Consider the following 18,922-nt stretch of genomic DNA (forward strand, 5'->3'; position numbering starts at 1 on the left):
TTTGACTAGCCTGTCAAACTCACACAGTTCAGGCAGAACAATCCATTCAACAAATGGTGCTGAAAGAATTGGACATCCATAGCTGAAAGAAGGAAAGAGAACCCCTATCTCACACCTTATACAAAAATTAACTCAAAATGGATCAAAAAAAATAAAAATAGAAGAACCATAAAACTTCTAGAAGAAATTATTGGAAAATATCTTCAAGACCTAGTGGTAGGTGGTAGATTCTTAAAGGAGGTAAGAGAAGGACTGAGTAGACTACTGATGTTTAATGTATGTAGAAGTTTTAATTAGCTTTACTGTAAAAGTGTGGAAATGTATAGAGTGAATGGTAACACACAGTGAGTAACAGCTAGTTTATAAATAGGGATGTGACTGAAAATGGTAGTCTAGTTATATAAATGCCAATTGACAGAATGCTTGAGAATAATCTAGGAACTGGACAGCACAGTAAACCAAGAGGTGGGTGAGAATTGTGGTTGATGGTACAGATGCAAGACTGTCCTTTGTTAGCTAGAACAAATGTATATCACTACTGCAGGGTGCTGGGAATGTGGAGAACCACGGGAAAAATACAGCTGGAGTGACCTATGGACTGTGGTCAGTAGTAATAATATAATATTCTTGCATCTATGCGAAAGATGTACTGTGTTGATACTGAGGCAGTATGGAAAATGTGACCCAAATGTACACTATGAACATGGTAACAATCAGATGATATTATTTTATCTGTAGCAAATGACACACCACATTGTGGTGTGTTGATGGAGGGGTGTTGTTTGGGAATTCCGCACATGTGCATAATTTTATAAGTTTACAACTTCTGTCATAAAAAATATATGAAAAAATAATAATAGGGTGGGTTGGGGGAAAAATATACCAAATGTAAGATAAGGACTATGATTAGTGGTAAGATTTTGACAATATTCTTTCATAATTTGCAACAAACATCTCACGACAATGCAAGGTGTTGGTGAAGGGTTAATGTATGGGACCCCTGGATGATGTTATACATGTTTGCTTTGTAAGCTCACAACTTTTACTATACAGTTAATTGTTTATGTATGTTCGTATATAAATGATAGAAAGATAATAATCGGATTGGTTAGGAGAAAAATACATTGTTTAGTAGTAATATTTTGACAATGTTCTTTAATCATTACTTTAAAACGGTTTAAAAACAATGCAAGTTATTGGTGGTAGGGTGAGATGTTATATACGTTTGCTTGATATTACATATGTTTGTTTTGTAAGTTCACAACTATTATACACTTAATATTTATGTATATTTATGTACGAGTGATATATTTAAATACTTTTTTTTAATGAAAAAAAAAATTGAAATGAAGTCGTGGAGCATATGATAACATGGATGAACCTGGAGGACATTATGTTGAGTGAAGCAAGCCAGACCCAAAAGGACAAATTCTGTATGATTGCACTACTATGAACTAAATACATTGTGTAAAGTCAGGGAGTTAATAATTAGAATATAGGCCACCAGAAAATAGAAGTGGTTAGAGAATGGAAAGCTGAGGTTTAATGTGTGCAGATTTGATCAAAAGTTCTTTGTAAATCTTTGGAAATGAGTAGAAATGGTGAAAGCATATCATGGTGTTTGTAACAAGCAGTGCTATTGTAGAAGTATGACTGGTTGAAAGGGAAAGGCTAAGGTCACGTATATCACTAGAAAGAAAGCTAAAAACTGTAACGTGGCACTGTACATGACAGTAAAAACTCATGTAAATCACAAACATGGGTGATATTGCACATATAAGACTTTTTACAGAATATAAGTACAAATATACTAGAAAGAAGGAAAAAGAATAGCAGCTATGTATGGCAGGGGAAGCATAGAGAGATTGAGAGTTGATGAGTTTTCTTTGTTGTTTATTATTATTATTGGAATAATGAAAGTGCTTTAAGTATGACTGGGGTGATGAAAGTACAAATATGTGATTATACCAAATACCATTGATTGTATACTTTGGATGGATTTTTTAGGAGGCACGGAGAACCAAACCCAGGACCTCTCATGTGGTAGGCAGGAGCTCAATTTCTTGAGTCACATCCGCTTCCCTGTTTGTTTTTTGATAATTGTTGAGGTACACATTTATGCTTTTTACTTTTTTGTATGTGTTTTATACTTTATACACAAAAACAAAACAAAACAAAGAAAACAAAGCAAAATAATATTCTTAAAGTTCTAGGGAATGAGTAGCACTCTATTTATCCACAAAGAAACCTTTGTGGTTCTGTTCTTCCTATCTAGTAAATTCCAACCTTATTAGCATAACATTCAGGTCCTTTAAGACCTGGTTTCTACCTGCATCCCCAGTCTCATCCCTTATCACTTTAGACTCTCAATTGAAAATTAAAAAATAATGAAGCATTTGTAGTTTCTTAACATACAATGCCATTTCGGCCCTCTTCCTTTTTCACATATTGTTTCATTTGCCTAGAATGACCTCCTTCTCCTTTATGAACTGACACTCCCATTTAACCTTTTAAACCTGACTCAGTCATGACTCACCAATAAAATCTCTTACCCAGTCTTACTCCCAAATGTGGTTAATTTCTTCCTACTTAGGTCTCCCCAGCATTTTTCCTTCTTGTAAATATCTTTTTGTTGTAGGTATCACATTATGTTATCTTTATTTGTAACTTTGCCATTCTGCTTCTTTTTCTAAGCTGAAAGAGCTTTGGACAGCAGGAGGTGTTTTCTTTTCTCATCTTTTAGTCTTTTTAATCTTATGTCTATAGCACCTAGCATAGCGCCTGACATATAGATGCTTAATAAATTTGTGTTGAACCAAATTAACTGAGCTGTTTTCCTAAATATGAAAGTGAAGGCCTCCCCTGAGGAGAGGTGGAAGTAAGTATGCTATGAATTTATTGAGTTTTAAGTTGAAGAGTGCAAGAAACTGAAATTTTAGTTTTCACATAAAGGAAGAAAATATTAATTAATGTAGCCTGGCAGCCTACTGCCTCAGTCTCCCACTTCCAGGTTAAGCAGGAACACAGGAAACCAGCTTAAGCCAGTATAGTCAGTAAAAAGAATGCACAAGTAAGAGCTAAGTCAATAGCAATTCAGCACTAAATTCCATTCCTTATTTGGCAAAAGGAGCAGGTAAAAGCTAAAATGGTTAGAATGTAATGGGGAAAGTGGTTAATCAAAAACTTTTGCATGGGAAAGTTAGACTTCTCAGATAGGCTGTAACCTCTGAAGTATCCAATCTATGGAGACACAGAGGAAGGGCTTGCGTGCTAGGCCTAGGGGTATAAATTGTGTCATTTTCTTTGTTCGGGGCGCTGGCCACATTTTCTGGTTTTGTGCCCCTTCTTGAAAGATTGAAAATAAATTATTTTCTTCTCTACAATCGGGTGAGCCTTACTTTCTTCCAAAAGATGATTTCTTTCTTACATACAGTAATTTCTAAAATTTCATTTTATTTAATCCATTCAACAATTTTTAAAAGAGCTATTATCATACTCTTTTTCAGATGAGGAAACAGTTCAGAGGTGTTAGGTTACTTGCCCAAAGCAGACATTTGGAAGGAGAAGGAACTGAGACTAGAGATCAGGTCTGGCATTATCTCTGGTGTGTTAAATCTGCTTTTGTCTTGTTTTGTTTGGTACATAATTTTTTAAAAAAATATGAATTAGAATGCTTTAATGTTGAACCAGCACTTGGTCAATCTTCCAAGGTCCCCACCAAACCCCATAGTCTGACTCATGGTTGCTTCATACATTCCAGTCACCTTCCTAGTCCATAAAGCTTTTGAGTTTTTGACCCCTGAAGGTTCTTTTAAGCCCAGTTTGGAATGTTCTTTCCCAAAAGTCAGGAGGGCTGGGCTGAAGTCACAACTAGGTCACATAGTAGTTATATTGTAAGGGTAAATCTTTTTTTGTAGTTCACTTATTTTATTTAAATTATAAAGTAAGGCATTCCCATATTGAGTACAGAGAGGGAATTTCTCACATTTGATTTCTCTGACTCGCCACTTCCATTAGGTTTTTTTTCTTTTTTTTTAATGTTACATTAAAATAATATAAGAGGTTCCCATATACCCCCCATGCCCCTCGCCCCACTCCTCCCACATCAACAACCTCTTTCAACATCTTGGCACATTCATTGCATTTAGGGTAAATTTTTAAGATTGAATTTTTCCTGTTGCCAAGAGAAAGAGACCTTTCCCCCTCTCCTTTTTCTTAGATGATTTCTTTGAGAAAACTTGTCATTGTAAATCTCTGTCCCTTTGATATGTGACATCTCTGTCCCTTTGATAAATCTTTTTAAAAGCTAAAAAGCCTCTCGTTAGGTATAACCCAGAGATTTTTCTTAGGGGCCTAGAAGCCTAGTCTTTGAAATATAAACATCAAGGATGATAGCATCTGTATCTCCTGTCACTATAGATGTTGTTAGCCTATGTGCCCTCCTCCACACTATAAGTACTTGCTTATCGTAGAGATACGGAAATTTTATTTTTCATTTATTAACTAACACAGATGGCCACCTCAAAAGTGAAACCATGTTGTCCTCTTACCTGAGAACATTCATATAATGGATTGTATCTGTGAATAAAAACAAAAACCAAACAAACAAAAAACCCTGCTCCAGACAATGCTAAGTAGGCAAGGATGACTTATTCAGGGGCTACTTTAGGGGAGAGACAGTAGAACTCAACTCCATCTAAGGGCTGTGAGTGGGTTGGAAGAAAAGGACAAGAAGACATTAAGGGAGATTGCTCAACCGGGTGGATGAACGATGTACTGAGGTTACACTTAGGGCGGTTTGGTTCCACTAAGATGAGTACTGATGTTGCCATTAGGGCCACTTGGCTTGGGACGTTTTCCTTTGAGTAATTAGGCCACTTGGAGCAGAGAAGCGCTGAAAGAAAGGAAAAGGGCGATAAGGAACTATCCAGTTAGGAGCCTCTTAAGCTCCCGAGTAGACGGGGTGAGAGGGAGAGAGAGGGGAAGGTTCAAGCGATTTTGATATTTAGAGTACAGAGTCCGAAGTTGTCTCTTTCGCTTTTTTCCCCATACTTTTTTCCTCAGCTGCAAGATTAGTTTCAGGTTAGTTACGGCGAGGGAGGGGTAGGGGCAAACCAAGGAGCAAGACTCTTGAAAAGAAAGAGAGTCTTGGTCATATCTTTTGGATATATAAAAGAATGAGAGCTCTGTCTGCAATCTCATGAATGGTGTGCCCGTGATGTGCACTGCAGTCAGGTTTAATGCTTACTAAATAATAAAACTTTTTTATCTTTTATACATTTAAAGAGATTTTCTAGGTTTTCAACCATAATTTATTTCTGTCCCTTACCTTTACAATGCCTCTTCACGCTTACAACAGTAAATCAGGATCTCTCCCCGCTCATCTTACATCTTGCTAGGAAAAGAAGCGGGTGAGTTAGGCGCACCCTGTGTGCGGCGAGAACCACGACTCCCAGCATTCCCGGCGCTCCTAGCTCTCTCGGCTTCCCCTTCCGGTTCCGAGGCTGCTGAAACCGAAAGTGCTGTGCCGCAGACGGGCGCAGCGGGGAGGTTGGTTAACCTTCAGCTGTGTACGGAGCCCTGGCTCACCCAGGTGCGAAGCCCGGAGAGCAAGGCAGTAAAACATGAACGGAAAAGTGGATTATTTGGTCACTCAGGAAGAGATCAGTCTTATCAGAGGACCTTCAGGTATGCGTCAAACGGGTCTTCTCTGGGAGTGGGGGACTTGGAGGTACAGTTGCGGACCAGACACCCATTCCGCCGAGCCAGATTGACTTGGCCTCGGAGCAAGTATGCTCCAACCTAGAGTTTTCCTGCATCGCGTGCCGGCACCTAGAAGAAATATATTTAGAAACATCATTGCACACACATGGGACTGAGCGAGCCATCTCATTATTCACTCGTATTACTACACGCATTTATAGTTAGGGAAGGTTTCCTTTCACTAACGAAGGCAGAAAAGCTTGGAAGAAAAGGCACTCGTGATTTTTAGCAGCATACCGTGGACATCACACCGCTCCTAGGACCGTTTGGGAAAACTTGGAGCGTGAATGCTAAGGATTCTGAATGTATCGTCGTTTTCGTGGTGCTAGGATCTCCCCTCTTTTCTTTTCTGGGAAATTAATTTACAGTGTCAAATAGAATGAGCAGGAAGTAGCCTTAGAGATCTAATATTATACCAGTTCCCAAACCCTGTTACGTCTCAAAAATTACCTTGGGTGTTTTTGCCCCCCCCCCCTTTTTTTTTAATATATATAAAAATGTTAATTTCCGGATCCCATCCATAGGGATTTGAATTGTATGTGGGTTTTTTTTTCCGTTTTCTTTTTAAACAATCGCCACCCGTAATTCTGATATAGTGCAATCCTCAGTTACCCCTGCTCGCCTCCCTTCCCCACCCCCACCTTCCCTACACCCAACTCCATTGGATTCTTTTTTTTTTTTTCCATTGGATTCTTGACATTACTACGTGCTGCCTTCCTTGGATTTTGTTATCTTTATAGCTGTTTAGTGTATCGATTAAGAGTTTAAACTTTAGGATTAGACTACGGAAGTCCAACTCTGTTACCTAACCTCTTGCTAGTTCTTTGGTATTTATTGACTGAGTAACTTAACTGATGTAAGCCTTAGTTTCTATAAAAAGGGTATCATAATAGAGTACACCTGATAGGGTGGTTGTGAGGATGCAATGAGTTAATCTGTAAAGCCTGACACATAGTAAGTACAATGTAAAGGTTTGCTACTATTGTTGTTATTGTTAGTAGATGAATGGCTAGATTAACACAGTAAGTCCTGCTGCTGTATTCCAAGAGACTCTAGTAAGCCAAGTTCTATGAGTTCTATATGTGAAATGTTTCTGAAATCCCACCACTTCTTTCTGTTCCATCACCACTGCCTAGAATAGTCCATGACGTTTTCTCATCTGGAAGTTTGCAGTAGTTTGGCCACCACTAATGCTTTATTCTTAATAAAATGTGTTTTTCAGAATTAGCCATACTTTGTTTTCCTTCCTATTACAAAAAATTGAAAGTGGACTTTACTTAAGTGATTATAACTCATAGTTAATCTGCATGGTTTAGTGTCATACGCCATATGAACTCCTAAATGTTTGTCAAAGGCTCATTCATTATGCTCAAGTCGTTTGGATTCATCTTTCCTGTCTTATGTAAATTTCTCCTTCTCTCTCTCGTAATATTTATTGACTTTTCAGGCTAACATGAAAATCATTCATTATTAAAGTAAAATCTGTCTATGCTTTTCATCCACTGGTCCTAGTTTTTTTCATAGGACCAATCAAAACAATGCAGACCTCAAGTTTCTAGTATTAGCATTTTTATGAATCATTGGAGTTAGGATAAGCTCCATGGTATTAATTAAATGGAATAATTATATCTATCTTATTAGTGATTCAATTTCTGTATTGTATATGTGTTTATCCAAAATGAATGAATCTATCCACTGAGTGGCTTCTTGAATTTTCCTAAGCATTCTCATGAAATTTGATATATTTAAGAGCCTAGGATAATAGATCCTTAAACCTAGGATGGAACTTGGTTGACTGCAGTCATTGGAAGTTTGCTTTGTTTGGTTCAGTTAACAAGGAAATGTCAAGTTCCTATGTTTATTACTTTCCAGAGATGGTTACCCAGGATATATTACTCCTAAGCGTTCTGAAAGATCAAATTCAGCTTTTCTTCACTACATTATGTGAAGATACACAGGGAAGAACTCAGTTATCAATACTAGAAACTTCCAGGTAATTTTGGTAGTCCAATAGGGATCTTTCTTTCTTTAGAAGACACAGGAAAAGCCTCTAGTTACAGGTATGCATTTCTGTTTGTAGGCAGCAGAACCTAATGGTTTAATCAGGTAGCTGCAAGAATATGTATACTTTTGCCTTTTTGTGCCAGTGTTCCCTCAAAGACAAAAGTCTTGGATGTCTTTAGTGTTTGGGCACATTTTGAAGGGCAGAAGAACCTATTCCTACCTGATCCTGCTTGCTGCAAGAGAAATCATGAATTACTATGAAGTGAGGTTCTGGGAAGCAAAAAGAAGCTTGGTATGTAGTTTGGCATCTATCCTGTGCTTGCTTCTTCAAATGTGAAAGGAGAGGCTTGGGCTAGATGACTTCTGAGGTCTTTTCCTCCTCTAAGAGTTTATGATTTGGGGGCTCATTCCAAATATTATTATATGATTCCTGCCATTTTGTACAAACTCTCTTTGATCTGAAGAATCCTCAGAGGCAGTGCTTACAATCTGAATTGACTTCAAGAGTTTAAGAGTTCACCTTTTATCTTAGTTTGCGGGAGATGCTATGACACACACAGTGGATTGGCTTAAATAACAACCACTTGTTGTCTCAAGATTTTGAAAGCCAGAAGTCCAAAATCAAGATGTTGGCAGGACCATGCTTTCTCGTGGAGTTGGTAGCCTTTTGGTGATGGCGTTCCTCCATCATATGGTGATCTGTTTCATTCACTTCTTCTGTGGCTTTCACTGACTTCTGGCTTCTCTAAATGTCTCAGAATTTCCTGTTAATAAGGCCTCCAGTCATACAGATTAAGGTCCGGCCTCATTCAGCTTGGCCACAGTGGTATAGGAACTATACAGGAGCCTAGTCACAAATGAGTTAACACCTGAACTCACCATGTTCAAAGATACTATTTACAAATGAGTTCACACCCAAATCAGTGAGATGTATGAAAGAATGTGGATTAAGACTTGACCTAGTCTTTCGTAAGGTATATGATTCAGTTTCCAGCACCTTTTATCTTTTATAGAATACTGTTTCTTTTCTTTCTATGGGAGCCTCGCTTGATTATAGTCTATAAGGCTCCCATTTTTCCCTTCTCAAAATTGAGGATTTCTAATATTTGAATGTTAAACTCAGTTATTCTGAGAACTATGAGAATAATCAATTTTAGCTTTTCTTTACAACAACAAGTAGAGATTGGCAAGAAAGACTACCTTAACACAGTGGGTACCATCATTAGGATGCCTATGTTTAGGCCTGATGCCTCACTAGGTTTCAGCAAACTGCTCTTAAGCTATCTTTAAAGAGGAAAAGAATCTCTATTTTCCTACTTTCTTTAAAGGTGTTGCAGAGGGTGATGTGTTGGTATCATGTTTTAATAATGAATAATTAAATTATTTCTTTCTGGTAGTGTGCTAGTTACCTTATGTATATTAACCCATTTAATCCTCATAACAACCTTGAATGAAAGTTGTTTAATCCACATTATTATATAGTGAAATTGTCTCAGAAAAGTTAATGACTTGCCTAAGGTTTAAAGTCAGTCATTTTCAAAAGGCAGGATTTTAACCCAGATCTGTTGATTTTACTGTTACATATACTGCCTCCCAGTATGGTAACCATGCCTAAAGAATTGACTGCCAACCTTTCCCTTGACTTTTTTTTGTTTTCAGATTTATTTATTTATTCCTCCATCCCCCCACCCCACCCTACCCCACCCCCGTTGTCTGCTTTCTGTGTCCATTCACTGTATGTTCTTCTGTGTCTGCTTGTATTCTCAATAGGCGCCTCCAGGAACCCATCCTGGGACCTTCCAGTGTGGGAGAGAGGCGATCATTCTCTTGCACCACCTCAGTTCCCTGATCTGCTGCGTCTCTTATTGTCTCTCCTCTGTGTCTCATTTTGTTGCGTCATCTTGCTCTGCTAGCTCTCCGCGTGGGCCAGCATTCCTGTGTGGGGCAGTACTCTGCGCAGGCCAGCACTCTGCATGGGCCAGTTTGCCACACAGGCCAGCTTGTCTTCACCAGGAGGCCCTGGGCATTGAACATATAGGAGATTATATGGTAGATGGGAGCCCAATTGCTTGAGCCACATCTGCTTCCCTTGACTTTTATTTTATTATATCATGCCTTATTCCCAGAAGGATTTGAGGCAACTTAAATAACTGATTAACACAATTCACAGTGGATTTTTAGTTTACTATTGATAGAGCTGAGGGCAGATCAAGGTGAGAATCTAAAAAATAATAAACTCTATTAAGTGCAAGCTAAGTCTCTGCAGACATGTGTTTTTTTTACCTACTTTTAAAACTTTTTTTAAAAAAGATACTTAGATTACATAAATAAAACATAAAAAATAGAGGGGATTCCCATATGCCCTGCTTCCTACCCCTCCCACACTTTCCCACATTAAAAACACCCTTCATCAGTGTGGTACTTTTGTTATAATTGATGAACATATCTGGAGCATTGCCACTAAGGATGAATTATAGATTACATTGTCGTTTACATTTTCTCCCACACAATTTTGAAAATTATGACAAGATATACAACGGCCTGTATCTGCTCTTGCAATGTCATTCAGGACAATTCCCAAGTCTCAATAATGCCCCTATATTATACATATTTTTTCCTCTCTTTCCCCAGACCCTCCAGTGACCACTGCCTCCACATCAATGACAACGGTTCTTCTATTGCTAGAATCAAAATAAGTCTATAGTAGAATAACGTAAGTCTACTCTAGTCCATCATTCGTTCCCCAATCCTGAGGATTCTGGGATGGTGATGTCCACTCCACCTCTATTTGAGATGGGACTATCTTGCTTGCACTTTCAGACTCTCTCTGTTTCTTGGAATGGTGTTTGTCCATCATCATTTCATTGTTTGTTGTCCTGTGTGAGTCCAGTGACCTGGAGAGTAGGTTTTGCAACTCTGTTGATTGGATTTGTCAGTGAGGCATGACTCAAGGTGAGTCTCTGCCTTCTTGCTGGGTCTCCTATAAATGGAGACACAGAGAGACAAGGCCTAACTGGCACATGTACAGCCCAAAGATTTAAATCTCTTGGACATACACCTATCAACTCTAGTACTAACCATAGGTTCAAATAGAAGGGGCAGAAGAGCCACAGACATGTGCTTTGAGCTTAAGTCTAACTGAGACTGTTTTCTGATCTCTCCCTTCCTTCATGTATGAAATGATCTGAGATCTAAGATGAAAATACTATATCCTTGTCCTATTTTCTCATGATTACATGGAGTCTAGCCTTCATGGAATTTATAGTGCAATAGAGACATGACATGCACATGTGAAAAGATAAATCTTAGTACAAAAATACAGATGGTTAAGGACTATGATGAACATGTATGGAGTGGGAGGGGAAAAGGAGGTGTAGAGGGGAGGTGGGAGTGTGTTTATATGATCCTGTACTGGAAAAGTTCAAGGAATTGAGCCATTGCTATGGGCCAAACTGGTCAGTCACAAGAATGGGGAACTTATGTTGGTCTTATAGAATGGACAGATTTTAGGTTAGTGCATTGGATAGGAATGGGTATGACCTCAGCAGTAATAGAAGAAAATAAGTAAAAGATATTCTCAGATCAGTGAGTTAAGCAGCCTAGATAGAAAGGAGGGGAGGGTTCATTTAGGAGAGTCAAGGGAGATGAGGTTGCTGAGGTATAAATAGAGATTGGATTATGGGGGAGGGTCCTCAGTGCTGTCATAGAAACTTAACCTTTCTCTAAGGTTCCATCTTGATTCCTTCCTCTCCCTATTCAATTCGAGTTACCTCCTCCAGGAAGCCTTCCTTACTCAGGCTAGATACCCCTTATTGTCAATATCATATACCATTTATTGAATGTCTCTCATGTATTGCTATGTTAAGTGCTTTGTCTCATCTAGTCCTTTTCAAGGAACAGATGAAATGGTTCATAACTCCATTTTACAAATGATACCTTGACTCTTAAATCACAAACTCTTTCAGTGGCAGAGCTAGGAACTGGATCCAGGTCTGTGTGATTAAAATTCCAGGCTCTGAATTACTATAGATAATGGGGTTTTCCCCCCTTGTGCGCTCAAAGGATTCTGCAGATCCTTATCTTAGTGCATATTTCTTTATTTGCTTGCTTGCTTCTGTCTCCTCCTTCCCCATTACGCTGAGCTCTTCTGATTCAAAGGACATTGTTTCCCTAATGCTTTGCATAGTACATGCCATGAAGTGGGCAGTAAATTTTTGTGAAGTCACTGGTGAGTTGTTAAGAGCTTTATGTATATTGTCAGGTGCAGCTAGGACAAGTGACACCAGAGATGCATGAGAGAAAAGTTTATTAGTACTCACAGGTCTAGAACAAAGAGGTGTGACACTCCTGCAGGGGTCACATGAAACACATTAGGAACATAGACTCAACCAAGCAGGCGGAGAACAAAAGGTTAAAGGTTAGAGTGGACCTGGAGATTGCCTTTATAATGTTACATGGATGGACCTGTGACAATTGGTCACACAAGAGTGGGGATTGGGGAATTTGTATTTAACATTTTTCTTTCCTTCCTTCCTTCCTTTCCTTCTTTTTCTTCTTTCCTTTCCTTCCTTTCTTTTCTTTCTGTCTTTTCAATCATAGGTACCATATAGGATTCCCATACATCACCCCATCATTAACACCTTACATTGTTGTGACACATTTGTTAAAAATGGTGAAAGAACATTGTCATAATATTTCTGCTATCTATAGTCCATAGCTTATATTTGGTACATTTTCCCTGCAAACCATCCTATTAACACCATATATTCATATTGTATATTTGTTATAGTTCATGAGAGAACATTCTCATATTTACAGTTAACCAGAATCCACCACTCACCATGGGACTTGCTGTGCTAAATGATCTTCTGCCTTGTACAGTCCATCCAAAGTGTATACTCATGGTTCTCAGTTTCATCACAGAGTTGTGCTGTCATTATCTCAGTCCAATTCAAAACATTTCCATTATGCCAAAAGCTAAAGTCCATACTTCTTGTAGCAGTTTGCTGTTGTTTATGAATTCCAACAATACATATTGGATTATGTTTGTAAACTGGTCTCTTCCTCTGGGCATATTATACTGTATTGGATTCAGAGGTTTCACTCTTACTTGATTAAATTATGATTAAGGCTTTGATTGAGCCACATCAGTAGAAAACTACACAGCAGAGCAGAGGGGTTAGTTGGAGTTTTTGAAGCTGGAGTTTTGATCCTGGAGCCGGGGAAGTAAACACAGAGAAGCAGATATGTGAGGAAGGAGTGAAGGCTCCATTAGATAAGACAGAGGCCCTGGGAAGAGAGAAAAGCCATTTGCCTGATAGTCTACAGCTGGCCTTGTGGAGAGAGCAGAGCAGCTGAGCCTGGAGAGAAATGAGGCCCTTCTTCCCTCCCTCCCCCCTCCCCAAGAGAGGAGCCTAGGAAGCCTGAACCCTTGCAGACACACCTTGTTCCAACACATAGCTACAGACTTTGGTAAGGGAAGTTACTTATGCATTATGGCCTGGTAACTGTAAGCTTCTACCCTAAATAAATACCCTTTATAAAAGCCAACAGATTTCTAGTATTTTACATCAGCATCTCTTTGGCTGACTAATACACCCCATTATACCTTGCCGTTATTGACCTTTAGCAATGTAGTACCGTCTTTGCCATTGTTGTAAAAACTATTAGAATATTACTGTTACTATGGTCTATATGTTACATTAGTTATATTTTTTCCATGTATCTTCATATTCTTAACAACTTGTAATAGAGGAACATTCTTACATTTGTATTGTAACCACAATCATCATCTACCACCAAAGTCACTATATTATACAGTCCCTAGATTATCCTCTAGCTTTCTTCCAGTTGGCATTAACCTCCCTAGACCATCTCTTTCAGTGACATTCATATTTCTAAGTTAGCAGTGTTAGTTATACTCCACATACCACGAGCTCTTGAAGCTGTTTCCCTGCATTTTCTTCTAGGAGTTTTATAATTCTAGCTTTTGTATTTAGGTCCTTGATCCGTCTTGAGTTAATTTTTGTATAAGGTATGAGATATGAGTTCTCTTTCTTTTAGCTATGGATAGCCAGTTCTCCCAGCACAATTTATTGAATAGACTGTTCTGACCCAGGTGGGTGATGTATTAGCCAAAGGGGTGCAGATGCAAAATACCAGAAAGTGGTTGGTTTTTCTAAAGGGTATTTATATGGGGTAGGAGCTTACAGATACCAGGCCATAGCATAAGTTAATTCCCTCACCAAAATCTATTTTCGCGTGTTGGAGCAAGATGGCTGCCGACATCTGCAAGGGTTCAGGCTTCCTGAGTTCCTCTGGGCTCAGCACCTCTGTTTCCTCCACAAGGTCAGCTGTAGACTATGAGGCTCTCTAGGCTTTGCCTCTCTCCACAAGGTCAACAGTAGACTATCAGGAGAACAACTCTGTCTCCCTCTCCCTGGGGGCTGGCTTCAGCATCAAACTCCAACATCAAAACTCCAACATTAAAGCCCTCAACTCTGTCCTTTGTCATGCCTTTTATCTGTGAGTCCCCACTCACCAAAGGGTGGGAACTTAACGCCCTACTGGCACAAGAGGTTTACATGATTACTTAATCAAAGAAACCTGTGAATCCAGTATAATCTAATATGCCCAGAGGAAAAGATCAGTTTACAAATATAATCCAATATTTCTTTTTGGAATTCATCGATAATATCAAACTTCTATAGGTGGGTTTGATAGCATTGTCAAAAATCACTTCATAGGTGTGAGACAGTATTTCTGAATTCGTGATCCGGTTCCACTGGTCAATATGTCTATCTTTATGCTGTTTTTTACTATTGTAGCTAAGTAATATGCTTTAAAGTCAGGAAATGAGAGTCCTCCAATTTTGTTTTTTGTTTTTTTAAGACATTTTTGGCTATCAGGGGCCCCCTATCCTTCCAAATAATTTGGTAATTGGCTTTTCCATTTCTGTAAAAAGGACTGTTGGAATTTTTATTGGGATTGCATTGAATCTGTAAATCAGGTTAGAATTGACAATGATATTTAGTCTTCCAATCATGAACATGGAATGTCCTTCCATTTATTTAGGTCTTCTTTGGTTTCTTTCAACAATGTTTTGTAGTTTTCTGAATATAGCACCTTTATGTTCTTGGTTAAGTTTATTCCTAAATATTTGATTCTTTTAGTCACTTGTATATGGAATTTTTTTTCTGACTTCCTCTTCAGATTGCTCATTAGTAGTGTACAGAAATGCTACTGATTTTTACATATTAATCTTATATGCCAATTTGCTGAATTCGTCTATTAGATCTAGTAGCTTTGTTATGGATATTTCAGGATTTTCTAGGTATAGAATCATATCATTAGTGTGACAGTTTGAATTTGGTGAAACCCAAAATTATGTTTTTGAACTAATTAATTCCTATAGGTATGAGACCCTTTTGATTGGACTATGTCAGTGAGGTGTGTGACTCAGGTTTAGTCTCTGCCTTCTTGCTGGGTCTTCTGTAAATTGAGATGCAGAGAGACAGACATACACACAGAGGAAAAGGAAGCTGCTGTATTGAGCCCACCATTGTGAGAGAGAGGACTACAGGAAAGGAGAGAAGCCCTGAAGACTGAGAGAGTTCCTAGAGTCTGGAACCAGCGGAGCACAGAGGTAGAGAAAGAGTACCTTGAGGGGCATGGCCATGGAGCAGCTCAAGGCTCAGGAACAAGCCTTGCCATATGCCTGATAGCTTACAGATGAACTTGGGAATAAAGTGGAGCAGCCAAGACAGAGAGGCGGCCTAGAAAAAGACAAGCCCTATGCCTGGTTGCTCACAGCTGAGCTCTAGGAGACGGTAGATTCTGGAGGGGAAGGCAGAGATTTGCGGCCAGCTTTGCCATGTGGCAGGATGCTAGGATCAACAGTAACTGACTTGGTAAGAAAGCATCTCTGGTGGTGCCTTGATTTGCACATTTTACCTATTCAGAACTGTAAGATTTTACCCCCAAATAAATCCCCTTTATAAAAGCCAACCCATTTCTTGTACTTTGCATTGGCATAGTAAGACAATCAGTGAATAGCAAAAGTTTTATTTCTTCCTTTCCTGTATAGGTGCCTTTTCTTTCTTTTTCTTACCTGATTGCTCTAGCTTGAACTTCTTGCACAATACCGGGTAACTGTGGTGACAGTGGGCATCCTTGTCTTGTTCCCAGTCTCAGCTGGAAAGCTTTCAGTCTTTCATTGTTGAGTACAAGATGAGCTTTGGGCTCTTCATATATACACTTCACCATGTTGAGAAAGTTTCCTTCTATTCCTGTCTTTTGTAGTGTTTTTATCAAGAAAGGATACTGTATTTTGTCAAATGCCTTTTCTTTGTCAATCAACATAATTATGCAGTTTTCTTCTACAGTTTATTAATGTCGTTTAATACACTTCTTGTGTCAAACCAGCCTTGCATATCTGGGATAAAATCCACTTGATTGTGGTGTATAATTATTTTAATGTGCTTTTTGATTCAGTTAAAAACTATTTCGTTGAGGATTTTTGCAACTATTAGAGAAATTGGTCTGTAATTTTCTTTTTTCATAGTGTTTTTATCTGGATTTGGCATTAGGGTGATGATGGCTTCATAGGATAAGTTTGGTAATGTTCCCTCCTGTTCAATATTTTAGAAGAGTTTGAGTAAGATTGGTATTAGATCTTCTTTGAATGATAAATAGAATTCACCTGTGCAACCATCTGGCCCTGGGGTTTTCATTTTTGGGAGGTTTTTGATGACTCTTTCCATCTCATTGTTTATGGTTGGTCTGTTTTTTTATAGGGTCAGTGTAGGTTGTGTTTTTCTAGGAATTTGTCCATTCCATCTACCTTGTCTAGTTTGTTGGTATACAGTTGTTCATAGTATCCTTTTATAATGTCTTTTATTTCTGAGGGTTCAGTGATGATGTTCACTTCTCTTTTCTGATTTTATTTACTTGCATCTTCTCTCTTTTTTTTTGTCAGTCTAGCTAAAGATTGGTCGATTTTCTTGATCTTCTCAAAGAACCAACTTTTGGTTTTATTGAGTATTGTTTTTTCCTCAATTCCATTTATTTCTGCTCTAATCTTTGATATTTCTTTCCTTTTGCTTGCTTTGGGATTAGTTTGCTTTTCTTTTTCTATTAGGTTGGTGCAAAAGGAATTGTGATTTTGGACCGTGAATTTTAAATCATTATAACTAGGCTCAAACACATCTTTAGTAATCAAAATAGGAACCATTACAATCAACACATTTTTGCCAGTGAGAAATAAGTTTGTTTATTCCTGTAGTGTGAAAATCTGTGCATCGGGACTCAATGAACTCTTGGAAAGCATTTTCTGCATCCTGCTAGTTGTGGAAGCGTTTTCCCTGCAAAAAGTTGTTGAGATGCTTGAAGAGGTGGTAGTTGGTTGGCAAGAGGTCAGGTGAATTTGGCCGATGAGGCAAAACTTCAAAGCCCAATTCTTTGAACTTTTGAAGCATTGGTTGTGCGACGTGCATTCGGGCATTGTTGTGGAAAATTGGGCCCTTTCTGTTGACCATTGCCAGCTGCATGTGTTGCAGTTTTTGGTGCAGCTCATCGATTTGCTGAGCATACTTCCAGATGTAATGGTTTCACCAGGATTCAGAAAGCTTTAGTGGATCAGACTGGCAGCAGACAACCAAACAGTGACCATGACCTTTTTTTGGTCTAAGTTTGGCTTTGGGAAGTGCTTTGGAGCTTCTTCTCAGTACAGCCATGGAGCTGGTCATAGCTGTTTGTCATATAAAATCCACTTTTCATTGCCCATCACAATCCAATCGAGAAATCATTTGTTGTGTTGCATAGAATACGAGAAGACAACACTTCAAAATGATGATTTTAAAAATTTTTGGTCAGCACATGAGGCACCCACTTACTGAGCTTTTTCACCTTTTGATTTACTTCAAATGCCAAACAACCTTAGAATGGTCCATGTTGAGTTCTTTGGTAATTTCTCATGTAGTTTAAGAGGATCAGCGTCAATGATTTGTTCTCAATTGGTCGTTGTCAGCTTCTGTTGGCTGGCCACTGCGCTCCTCATCCTCAAGGCTCTCTTCTCGTTTACAGAACTTCTTGAACCACCACTGCACGGTACGTTCATTAGCAGTTCCTGGGGCAAATGTGTTGTTGATGTTGCGAGTTGTCTCCGTTGCTTTACGATACATTTTGAACTCAAATAAAAAAATTGCTCGAATTTGCTTTTTATCTAGCATCATTGCCGTAGTCTAAAATAAATATAAAATAAACAGCAAGTAATAAGTCATTAGCAAAAAAACATAAAAGAAGAAATTCACATTAAAATGATATATAACATAACCACATTTATTTAAGAATGTATAGCAATTTCAAATGGCAGATTCCAACAATGCAAAACCACAGTTACTTTTGCACCAACCTAATAATTCCTCCTGGTGTGCAGTTAAGTTTTCAGTTCTTATTTTTAAGTTTTCCTCATAGTACTGCCTTTGCTGTATCCTGTAGGTTTTGACATGTTGTATTCTCATTTTCATCTTGAGATATTTACTGAGTAGAATAAGTAAAAGCTGAAAGAGAGAGTAATCTCAAGTGTCAGAGTAATGGAAAAGATACAGATTGTAATATGAGGCAAAATTGAAGCGTTTGAAATTTTATATTGTGAAAAGCAGTGAAGCAAATGGAGGTGTGATCAGGTAGAGACGAGGCATATGTTTAGTGCTTGAGCAAGGGCTGATTCTGTAATGAGAGAATAAGGATGCCTACTTACATATTTGGAAGAGAAGTTGAGGAATAAATAAAGAGAGACTTCTGGTGTACATCCTGGCAGATACTGCCTGAAACATCTTTGATAGGCCATATGTTTTATACCCTCCATCAGATGGAGGATCAGGATGGGGAGGGATTGACAGTGGACTTGTTTCATTGTTTTTTGTTTCATTTTGGGTTTTTTTGTACTATGATAAGGCTTTCTATTCTTTTGAAGTTATAGATTTTCCCTCTTTCTGTTTAATTGTCAGTGCATATTTGTTACTCTCTTTTGGGAGATGTAACAAATAATAGATGATATATTTCATCTTGGGACCAGAGAGTTTCTCTATAGGATATGATAGTTTTTGGTGGGAGGATACCTAATCATTTAACCTCTTGAATTGCTTATTTGAAT

At 38.4% G+C, this 18,922-nt stretch overlaps 1 protein-coding gene across 1 annotated transcript in view; it reads left to right on the forward strand.

Annotated features, from left to right (window-relative positions):
• Positions 1 to 5,508: 5,508 nt before the first annotated feature.
• Positions 5,509 to 18,922, forward strand: part of LOC105744138 (synaptojanin-2-binding protein) — a 136,998-nt gene continuing 123,584 nt past the window's right edge. The window contains exon 1 of the mRNA XM_058293195.2: positions 5,509 to 5,688. Coding sequence (XP_058149178.1) covers positions 5,625 to 5,688 — 64 coding nt within the window. The 5' untranslated portion in view covers positions 5,509 to 5,624. The remainder of the gene's footprint in view (positions 5,689 to 18,922) is intronic.

This window comes from Dasypus novemcinctus, chromosome 3 (assembly GCF_030445035.2).
Source record: "Dasypus novemcinctus isolate mDasNov1 chromosome 3, mDasNov1.1.hap2, whole genome shotgun sequence".
In the NCBI taxonomy this organism is placed as follows: Eukaryota; Metazoa; Chordata; class Mammalia; order Cingulata; family Dasypodidae; genus Dasypus; species Dasypus novemcinctus.